At 44.5% G+C, this 11,275-nt stretch overlaps 1 protein-coding gene and 1 long non-coding RNA gene across 5 annotated transcripts in view; one reads left to right on the top strand and one right to left on the bottom strand.

Moving 5' to 3' along the window:
• Positions 1-1,323: 1,323 nt before the first annotated feature.
• Positions 1,324-9,405, bottom strand: LOC131580439 (uncharacterized). The gene is made up of 3 exons (XR_009277872.1): positions 8,923-9,405; positions 6,769-6,978; positions 1,324-1,969 (listed from the first exon to the last, which is right to left on the bottom strand). It is a non-coding gene; the product is annotated as an uncharacterized LOC131580439 (long non-coding RNA).
• Positions 9,406-10,051: 646 nt separating this feature from the next.
• Positions 10,052-11,275, top strand: part of ZSWIM8 (zinc finger SWIM-type containing 8) — a 56,635-nt gene continuing 55,411 nt past the window's right edge. For 2 of the 4 annotated variants that reach the window (XM_058842067.1, XM_058842066.1), the window contains exon 1: positions 10,053-10,714. In XM_058842067.1, the coding sequence (XP_058698050.1) occupies positions 10,537-10,714 (178 nt within the window). In that variant the 5' untranslated portion in view covers positions 10,053-10,536. Of the gene's footprint in view, positions 10,715-11,275 lie in introns of all 4 variants that reach the window. The other 2 variants (XM_058842068.1, XM_058842065.1) reach the window with 2 other exon arrangements.

Below are 11,275 nucleotides of genomic sequence, written 5' to 3'. Positions count from 1 at the left end.
CCTCACAGCATTAGTCCATATGATAAAGCTGATGCATGTGCACTCCTTCCAAGAACTGAGAGCTCAGTCAGTGTTCCTGGTGGCTGCACTGTGCCACATGGATGCTCTCAGAGAAATTCCCATAGCAGAGTGGCACATCGTGGTTGTGTGAGAAAGGGAACATCACTGTGAGTGGCTAGGAGCATTGGCAGGAGTAGAAACATGGCCATGGTAAGGATTTAAGGAGCAGCTCTTAGTGCTGCTCCTATCCCTCTTTGAGAATACCCCAGTGCTCCAAAGGCTGCCCCAGTACTGGGGTCTTCCTGACCTGCAGTGCCTGCAGTGGTACTATCAAACCTGTTCACACTTTGGCCACCTGAAGCTGAATTAAAGATTTATGACTTTCTTGTGGCTGAACACTGTCCTGATGGTTTATATGAATTATGTTCTATGCTATAATTAATCAGGCAGCGTTTATTAACCTGGACAGAATGTCAATTATCCTTGTAATCTCTGTAAACTTGTAGCAGAAAATAACAGATCAGTTTCTCAAAGATATCAGTGGAGTCATTGGTGAGGAACCAGGAAAGTGGGTATTTGCTATCTCAGGAGTAACAGAGGTAGATCTGCCTTTTGTCTGTTTTCCTTTCTTTCTGAAGCCTGTATCCTGGAGTCCTCCACCTCAAAGGAACTGCAGTGATTCATCGACCACTTGAAGACAGATTTTTATGTATATGTTCAGCAATCAGATGAAAACTTTGGCGAGATGAAACTACACTGTGGTATTTAACATATCTTGATAGACTCAGAGGGAGTTTCATACAGCTAGGGAGAACAGAATCACCTCTGGTGGTAACCAAGTTGGGACTATTCCTTGTAGAACAAGGCACTGTGACCTGCACTAATACACATCTTCAGGGCTGCATTTTCACTTGTTTGGAAGAATACTTAATTTTCCACATCAGAAACTTTGTGTAGTAGCCCACTCAAGTCCTATTAAAATCCTTTTCTACTAAGGGCTGAGTACCTCTGAAATCAGTCAAGTGCCAAGGCTGTCATGTCCCCTGGATCAACACCAATGGCTCACAAGGTATGCTAATAAATGGATTATACTGTGACTGTGTGGGGCTCTGTCTTATTTTTAATAAAGGAATCTGTTCCAAGGGCAGATTTTAGGATTTTTTTCAGCACTGAGTTAAGTTAATTAAATTTCTCTATTAACATTATTTTTAGAGAAGCTTCAACATGCTAAAGCATGTCACAAAGTCAGCATCACATTAGCTACCATTACAGTGAAAGGCAACAGATCTTCAAATGTCAGATTTTTTGCCATTTGGAACAGCTAAAGAGCAGGTCATCTCATTAAATTAAAAAAGTTAAGAGGTTTTAATACATCAGCTGTCTAATTTGTTGTTAAAGGTGATCTTTCTATACAAACTTGTTTGGCATGACTTAGTCTCCTTGTAGTCTAAAATTCATGTGTCGTCACTCTTAAGAGTCAAAGCCAGCCTCTGGAAAAGTGGAAGTAGGATAAGGGAAATTCAATTTGAGTGAGCCATTGGTTCAAGAACACTGTTATACTTCACTCATGCTGCCCCACCACTGAAACATGAATTTCTGTTAAAAAAGTCTGTTTTGAAACATGGCCCAGCTCCTTGCAAGGTATTTTGACTTTTCCAAGTCATTAGGGTTGGACTGGAGCTTGCTGTAGCTGATGCCTGCAGACTCCAAGAATTACAGTGTGTAAGTTTTTGCATGTACTGACTCCAGCCTGCTGTTGGAAACCAATATGCACTTAATGAAGAAAGAACTGCTTGCAGTTAACACTTCCCTCACTTCATGTCTGCCTTTGGGATTTTCTACACCTATCTGCATTTCCCTTTATGCTTGTGCAAAACTGGGAAGCGGAGTTCAGGCATTTTAGCTGGCCTTCCATGGGTCAGCAGGCACCGTTTCATCCCATCAGTCCTGCAGTGCTCCTCTGTAGTTGCTGCTGGGAAAAGAAACAATGTTGAAGCTTTGGTTAAGGTTACAAGTCTGTCAAAAGTCATTTTGTATTAAAGCACTTGACTGCCGTCTTCCTGTGGTGAAAAGGCTTGAGAGGAGCGTATGGCATGACCTTACTCATTTCAGCTTGGCCACTCTAAGATAGCTTTATATTTTGAAACTGAAATATGAATGAGGAGAAAACTGAGCTTTACTTCACATGGTTTTCTAACTAGGATAGCTACCCTGTTCATTGGGTGAGGAAGAAGGGCCTTCAGGTATCACCACTAACATTAAAAAAATTCTTACTTGGGTACCATTTCCTCTTTCTAGTGGAGGGAGACAGGATCCTGCTCGAATTGCCTTGGTTTGCTGGGCTGTCTTGTGCTACTTTTTAACTGGCCTGTTCTAGAAGGGGTTCCTGGCATTGGTAGGAGGTTTCTGTGGAATTATGTTCATATGCAAAAATGAAAAGAGGAAGCAGACGCAGCAAAATGAATCTTTAAGTATATGGATGGTCCAGCTGGAGTAATTTATGTTTAGAAAAACCTTTGGATTTAAGATGTGTTGATGGAGGACAGGTGTAGGACAGACAAATTCAAACAAATTGGTGAGACCCCAGAGCACCACTTGGTTTTCTCCTCCCTGCTTTTCAAATCCCACACTTTCTGCCAGAAATAAAAAGGCAGTGCCTTTCTCTTTGCAGATTTTCAAAACTAGCCTGTCACCTGAAAGGAAGAACCAACTTCTTTGGATCAGCTTTACTAATGAGAAGCTGTGAAGCTGTGTCTCTCTGTGTCGCTAAGCAAAAGACCTTGTTTTTCCTGTCCCTTTATATCTGCAGTGGCTTTCAAGCACGCATCAGGGCAGCTAAGGGCTGAGCTGGGAACAGGTGGAACTCACTGCTGGGCTCGTGTTCAGTTGCTGCCCAACAGAAGAAAAAGGCTGGCAGGAATTAAAATTTCAGCAAGTTAATCCTGTTGAGAAATATTTGCTGAGGATGTTTTGGTTCCCAGCCCCTGGCAGCTCTGTGGCTCAGAAGCCAGCAGCAGATACTGCCAAGGGTTTCTGTGAGGAGAAGTTGTGCAGCAGCTCAACTGCTCTCCTGCAGCAGCTCAAGCATGCTCTCCTGTTTGCCCACCTGCCAGCCTGGACAGTGCCCTCGTCACTGCAGACTGGGAGTGTGGGGCGATTTACTGTGGCAATGTAGGTGGACAACTAAGCTGAAACCACTGCAAAAGTTTATACTTTTCTGTCACTTTCTTCTTGAAAGCAGGACAGAACCACTTCAAACAACAAAACCCTTTTCTTTGCAATCTGTTCTGTGTAAACCAGAGCTGTATGAAAAGAACATGTGCTTCTAAAGCTTAGTTCGTTCCTTACTCTTTTCCCCCCTCCCCACTCACATGTACAGGCTTGCTGGAGGTAAAGTAGGATTATAACCTCTGATTGTGGGATTCTAGAATCAGTAACCAAACACACCAGAGGAAAGCTCCTTTGCTTCAGGTTTACCATTTTGTTATCTCTTGCAAGACTAAGAAGAGTCTGTTACACAGCACAATTATGCTGAAGTCTCAACAGAAAGCCTTTTAACTACTCACATGTTTAAGCCACAGTTAGGTTGATTAAGACTTGAGAATCTATATTTTCCTGCAATGTTTGTCTTCACAGTTACAAGGGTTTAACAATTTGGTTAAACTGATGTAACTTTGTGGTTGAAACTTAGGGATGATGCACTATTTGAATCAGATGTCTCTGTTTAGAAGAGTCAAGAGTGTCCACACACAAGATTCCTGAAGAAATAAGCAAAGAGTGTGCCACTACTCACTAAATTCCTACCACTATTACATTTAACCATCCTAAATAAATACAGTTTGCTAGATTTAACACTCAAGGTGATGATAGAATTACACAATTCTAGTTACTTTCCCCCAAGAAGATATGTGAAATAAATATATTGGGAAATGCATTTAAGTTTTGGACAGTAAGTCTTATAGGACCTTGTCATAGCATTTTTCAGGAACATGGCTGAAAATGAAGATCTAACTTAAAAAGCTGATAGCCTTTGAGGCAGTGCACAAAACAACCAGCTGCCAGTACCTGCTAAGGGTTGATCACCTGCCTAGAGAAGAGAGAAGAAAATAGAAGCAGTGGATTTAATCCGAGAATCGCTAAGTCTCATAAAGGAGAATCCTGTTGAAAGAGCTTGCCTCCTGAATACACCAGGAATATGAGATTTGCGGGTAGAATAGGTGAACGCTCTTTACCAATAAGCATTCAGATAATTTTAAGGCTTGATTGATTTGTTTTACAGAGCACCCTGCAATAAATCTTACTTGCTCAAGTCAGTAGGTCTAGGAAAAAAAAATTTCCCATCACTTATTACAGAAAAAGAAAAGTGATGAGGTGTTGTCTCAGTATCTCTGTATCTAGCAGCCCAGGTACTTTTCAGTCATCATGATATGCACAATATCTTTGTTAGTGTCTCCTCTTTCTTACACAAAAGAGGCCAGTCAAACATACGTAACTGGAACAGCACTGACCCTTGCCCACACTCATGCACACAAAACTTGCCAGGTGTGTTTTCTTAAAAGAAGTGTTGTTGCGTGGTTGTAGCAACCACATTATTTGTGAGAGAACCTTATGTTAGATTGACAATTTAACTGATGATTGAACTTCCCATTGGGATCTGATGAGAGGTAGCACAAACTCAATTTTTAAAATAAAAACCCTTACATCCCTAACTCCATGGTTAGATTATTTTTCTAGAAAAAGGTTGTGGAGAATACATACCATTTTACTGTCCATAATTTTGTACACTCTTGTTCTTGCATTTTAGAATCACCTTTTCTTAGCAATCTTTTATCCCTATATTTAAGTACTAATGTACCTTTTATTTCTATTTTGAAGGACTTCATTGCTAAGAAGCAGCTTTAGGGCAATTTTGTTATGGCGAGTTTCATCTGAAGGAGCAGGTTCCATAGCATGGGGAAAAGCTTCTGCTCCTGAAGATATGAGAAGCATGTAAATATAGCAGAGCATCACTTCACTTAGGTGAGATCTGCTTGCATACATTGCAGAGCAGTGTTTGTTGGCCTTGACATGAACAAATGGGCTTCCTATATTCCCTGACAGTTCTTCTTCACTTACCAGCTGACTGTACCCTCAAAAACAAATACAGAAACCTGTTTTCTGCAGCAAAAGTGTTAAGGGTCAGCTACTGCAGCACTTGCTATTTTTAATTATCATTTTTGATTTCTGAAGTTTTAGATTGATAGAGAAGGAGTGTCACATTTAGCAATTTTCCTTGATTATTTTTTGGTGAACTGAAAATAAATTAAGGAACCTATGTTTTGCCTGCATCAAAAGAGGCTTCTTGGAGTACTTAGGAAGCTTTCAACGATATAACATTGCTAGATAGGGTAATACACTCTCTAGACAAACTGAGTTATCAGTTGCTGAGTTTCCACAAATGATGTATCTAACCTGCTCTCTAGACAAAGGAGAGAATTGTTATACTGCTTCCACAATCTTTTCACACTGGCTGAGGAAATGTCCAAATGTGATACTGACTGAGAGAAAAGAGGACTTGCAGTGTAACAGTTTTCTTTCCCCTCTGCAAAATGGAGAGCTTGGTGCCTTTATCTGTGAATGTATAGTGCATATTAGGCCCTGCCAGACTCTCAGCTTTGGTAATGGCAGAAGAAAGTGTGAAAACAAAAACAAACGCTCCTGCAGGTTGGTGTGAAGGGAAGAGGAAAATGTACTCGTATCCTGTGAAATACAAGATGCCAGACAACATATGCTCAGTAATCCTTGCAGGCAATATTATCTGTAAATGCCATCTTCTCTTTCTGAAGAGTAGCAGTTATGTTCATGCATGAGGTCTTAGCCATAACTGTTGTCTCCTGCTGTATAACAGTAATTTTAGCAGCTGCTGCATAGTGTTTCCCTTCTGACTCCATTTTCCACATATGTATGTATGTACCAGTCACTTATCTCACAAATGGTGAATTTAGTTTTGAATAAGGCTTTAATCAGTCATATGTTCATATTCTCTAAGATCCCAGAGAAAGAACCTTGGACAACATCAGCTGAAAGTCTTCTGTGGCAAGGATTAGTCACACATTGGAAAATGCTCAATCCAAATGGGGGAAATTTAGCTTATAATACCTCAGGACAGCTTTGCTTTCAGCTTCCTAGTATGCATTGTCTGGAAAAGCTCTGTGCAGCTTGTACAGCCATTTGCCTAGTTGGAAGCAGAGCAAAGAGCAATGAGTGTGCTGTCCCTTCTTTTGTGCGAAAACAGTTATTTGCTCCATCTGTTGTACTGACCTAGTGTTTTGAAATAAATAATGGTGGTTGGTTGTTATGTCTGTGGAGATGTTTAATATCTGTTATTAATTATTATTATTAAGTGATCGGTATAGCATGAAACAGTAATCATCTAGGAGGAACAGGAACTTTTGGCACCTTGCCATAGTGCCATAGTTCTAGAGCACAAAAAACCATTATTCTGCACATCCAATATATTACTTAGACACAAAGCCATATGTGTGCTTTAAGAATTTGCCTTTGCTTGGCATTTCTGAGTGCATTATTGCATGCAAAGAGACAATGAAACCTTTGTTGAGTCAGAATGGAGCTGAACAGCTGGGTCCCACTGCACTTGCAGTGAAAATCTCTAGAGTGCTGTATTTTGTTATTGACTCTGTATTAGGTTCAAGCCATAGCAAGGATGTGTTTTACTTTCCATGCAATCAGAAATAAAAAACGTGCTGGATATGACTTGTAGTCACTCACCAGTGAAAAGCAGGCACTTCTGGGGTGCAATGCAGACCCTCATTGATTTTTAGTCCCCAGCAAGAGCTTAGGACAGGAAACAAATGTAAATGTTGCAATTCTGCTTTAGGGTATGCATGTGCACTCATATGTGTCTCTCATATGGAATGCCACATTCTGAAAATTGTCTGCACTGGCGACAGAGGAATTCTGAGCAGCAATTTCATTTTTCTGAAACAAGAAAGAAAAAGAAAAAAAATACATCCCTGTAGGTGAAAAAGCATCTTACTGGAAACCTTGAAATTTCTGCAGGATTTCTTACTGAATTTCTTTCTTCCTTCCTATCAGAATACTGCTGAAATTGTTGGATACTATTTTTCACAGTCTCTAGTTTTTGTCTGCTGGAAGATCCACAAGGGAAAATACATGCCTGTCTCATGCAATAAGTTGGCTGGGGAAAAAAATGGATGAGTGTTTATGAACTTGTCTGCCTTTCCAAGCCATGAGGACAAGGAGAAGCAAAGCACTCACACCTGCACTCTCTCATGTTGGCCAGGGCAACAACACACCCAGGCCTGGTCTGCACAAGCCAGAAGACACATTTTTACAGGGTCTTGAAATGCACTTTAAGATGAAAGTGCAAATGTTCACTCTGCTTTGTTTGTCTCCTTGTTTTCATCACCTCTTCTATGCTTTCAGCCTGTGATGTTTAAGAAAGTGAAAGCAAGATTTCTCTGGAAATCTCTGTAACTTGTGGTATCCCAAAGCTGGAAGAAGAAGGAATGTAACAATGAGAATTGTTACAATTTAATGGAATCAAACAAAAGATACTGAAGCTTCCTTATAATTAGCACTGTCTAATATTCCTCCTCTACTCTGCCCCTTCTTGATGTAATATGTATTCTCTATTGGATTTAGGTAAAATCTAACAGTGCAGTGTTGCACATACTGTTGTCAGAAGGTATTGGTGAGCAGCATCAGCCTTATGGCATCACTGTGTTTCCCTGCCCATTTCTGTCATTTCAAGTGCCACAACATCTGAGTCAGGGTGCTGAATTTCACCTGTAGTTACCTCTTCACTCCTTGGACACATTTAATAAATTAAATGCATTTAATCTTTTTCCCCCCCGTGAAAATCCTTTTCAAAATTTCAGCTGCATTGTTTTATTCTTTGAAATTTCTACAGTCTTCTAAATGCTTTTTTCTTGCTAGGGAAACACCTTTCCCTAAGGTGAAATCCTTCTTTAATGCAACACTGCACCAAGTATTATAGTGTCTTTGTACATCTTTGCTTTCTCACGTGGCAGAGATTCTCTGCAATGCCCTTGACTCAGAGTGGTATTGATGTAACCCGCCAGGATTCCCATTATCAGACAGGTGTGTCTCTCTCCTGAATTACTGCTGGCATGGTGCACTGACAGGTTATTTGGCAGTACAGATTTGATAGAGGCAGGCATCAGCACAGGACAACTTTCATGTAGGATTAGGCAGCACAGGAGCCAGAATTTGGCATGCCGTGCAATGGCACATCGCCCTGAGCTGGCTCACCCGGTGTCGTGCCTCCCTGCCCAGTGCACCTGCGGGATGTCTGCCCTGGCGGCACTGAAGGATTTGACATTTCAATGAGTGACCATACCTCTTACAGCTGATGGACACTGCAGTAATGCATCTTTATGTTCAAAATCTTAAACTGGGAAGCATTTCATTTGTAAGGACAAACCATGTCGGAAGCTTCCTTTAAGATCCAAGGCGCACTGCTTAGGACCTTTTGTGAGGACACATCAATGAATATGATTCTTTTGGATCAAGGACTAGAGTGAGATGAAAGTGCTAGTGGTGTTCCCAGATGCATTTCACTTTTCCTCAGCTCTACATTTACCATTTCTTAGTACGTAATTATTTTTTTTGTTTGTTTGGTTTTTTTTGTTTTTTTTTTTTCTGTAATTTGCTTTTCCCCTCTGTACAAACACAGGGACGGAGGTGTAGGTCCAGCTGTTTGGCTGACATGTACTCAAACAGCAAACTTATCCTTTGGTATTTTACCAGTGAACTCTCTAATGGAGCAACGACCTAGAACTCCGAGGAATAGAATTATAGAAAAAAAAATAAAATAAAAGAATGTCACCTTTGCTGCTTTCGGATAGGAAAGGGTAGGTTAGGAAGACCTTAACTAACCTGTGCAATTCCTCATGGACCTGGCAGGTTAGTTATCTCTTCTGTTTGAATTTTGGAGTTGTTCAGACCCGAGCAGCTCCTCAGACCCCTCCTTCCCTTCGGCCCCTGAGGGCGAGGGGCTCTCTCGGCCGAAGGAAAGCAGTCACTGCACTTGAACAGGACTTACTCGAGCCACGGTCCCCTCTTTCCTTTATTCCCCTTGATCTTCTTTCTTGCTGTTTTTCTCCTAACAGAAAATGTTACTGAGAACTCGTATATTTCTTTCACCTCCAATCAGATAACCACGGCTGAGTGATTTCTACCTCATGCAACTCATTTTCGGTGCGTGAGGGGTAACCCTCACATTTTAGCACAACTAACGCTCGCCCGCTGGCGTGCGGCGGCAGGCAGGCACAACACACACGGCGGCTCCGAGCGGCCCGCTGCCGAGCGGCGGTGCGGGCAGGCACAACACACACGGCGGCTCCGAGCGGCCCGCTGGCGTGCGGCGGCAGGCAGGCAGAACACACACGGCGGCTCCGAGCGGCCCGCTGGCGAGCGGCGGCAGGCAGGCACAACACACACGGCGGCTCCGAGCGGCCCGCTGGCGAGCGGCGGCCGAGCCCCGGCCCATCCCGGGGGACAGCCGGGCTCCTGCCCCGGCATCGCCCCGGCCCGGCATGCCCCGCGCGGCGGAAGCCGGAAGCGCGGCGGCGGAAGCGGCGCTCAGCTGGCGGGGGGTGTCGCAGGTGAAGCTGGGAAGCGCGGAGCCATCTTGGTGCCCGCGCCGGGCAGGGACGGGACCCGCCGGGGCCGCGAACCGCCGGGGCCGCGCCGGGCTCGGGGGCGTCCGCCGGCCATGGGCTCATAGAGACAACGCGGGGCCACCGCGACCGGAGCGGCGACGGGCTGCCCCCGCCTTGCCCGCCGGGACCAGCGCCGGGCGCTCCCCGCCGGCCGCCGGCCGCGCCCCCGTGAGGCCGGAGCCGCCGCTTGCCCGCCCGCGCCGCTGCCGGTGCCGGTGCCCGTGACCAGCAGCCGGGAGGTCGCGCCGCCCCTCCGCGGGCGCTCCGGCCCCACCGGGCCGTTTTTAAGCCCCCGCGACCGGCAGGGAAGTTGTTTCCCCCCAGCCCCCGCCGGTGCCCCCGCCCGCCCTCCCCTCGGTTCCTGCGCCGGGAGTGAGACAAGCACAACCTCAGGGAGACCCGGCCCTGCGCACAGACACCGGCGGCCCCCCGCCACGGCAGCCCCGGAGGAGGAAGCCGGCCCCTTCCTTCGTCCTGCAGCGCCGGGAGCCTTCGGACCTTCCGAGTGCCCGGCAGGCACCTGTCCCGCCTGGAGGCAGCTCTCATGGACTAACCAGCTCCCTCCACTCAAGTACATTCTGTGGACATAAACATTTTTTAACTTTTTTAAGAACTTTTTTTTTCCCCATGGAATTTTTACCAGCTGCCCCTTAGTTATTTCCTGCTTCTCCCATCTCAGACAGCGCTGACTTTGTTTTTTCCTGGTACTGTAGTATGGGGATCAAATCAAAACGGAGATTTTAAGTATTGCGAGAGCCCTCCACCTGTTAAAAGTGAGCAGTGCTGTTCCTGTCTTTCTTCTTTTTCCCCACGTCGCCTGTCGGATGTGATGGAACTCATGTTCGCAGAGTGGGAGGACGGGGAGAGGTTTTCATTTGAAGACTCCGATCGCTTTGAAGAAGACTCTCTTTGTTCCTTCATCTCTGAGGCAGAGAGCCTTTGCCAGAACTGGAGAGGATGGAGGAAGCAATCGGCTGGACCCAATTCCCCCACTGTCAAAATGAAAGGTGAGGTCACCCGGTTTCATTGGGATGCTCTTTGGATTCGTGGAAGTTGTGGGGCAAGAGAGGGTGGTAAGTGAGGAGATCTGCAGAAGGAAAGTCAGAGCAGCAGAGAGAACTCCTATGTAGGATTCATTGTCGGGACAATTTTTGGCCAAAGATTGAAACTGTAAATTCACCAGGGTTCTTAAGACGAAGCTGTATTTTAGGTGAGTTTTCACCTGGATGCACTCATAGTATTGTGGTGCTGCTCTTCTGAGTAGATTCTGTGGGATTGCTCTTGGAAATCTGAAAACTGTTTTCTATAAACAAATTGCAGACTTGGCTGGGGACAACTGCATAGGTTCCCACATGCTTTGATTGAAGTACACTAAGGTTTCAAAGAGGGTTTTGTTACCTCTATAAAGCTACTCATGTAAAGCCATGTAAGCCATCATTGTATAGGGCAGTCCATTTTCCTTGTCTGATTCTTGGCATTTCTATTTTTTCTAGTAAATTGGCTCTTTCTTTTGCAATAGTGAAGCAAGAGGGCTATAACACTGTCACAAAGAAGTCGGCAAACAGCAG

The sequence above is a fragment of the Poecile atricapillus genome, chromosome 6, assembly GCF_030490865.1.
Source record: "Poecile atricapillus isolate bPoeAtr1 chromosome 6, bPoeAtr1.hap1, whole genome shotgun sequence".
Taxonomy (NCBI): Eukaryota; Metazoa; Chordata; class Aves; order Passeriformes; family Paridae; genus Poecile; species Poecile atricapillus.
Note: the sequence above shows the minus strand (reverse complement) of the source record. Positions and strands in the feature narration are given on the sequence as shown.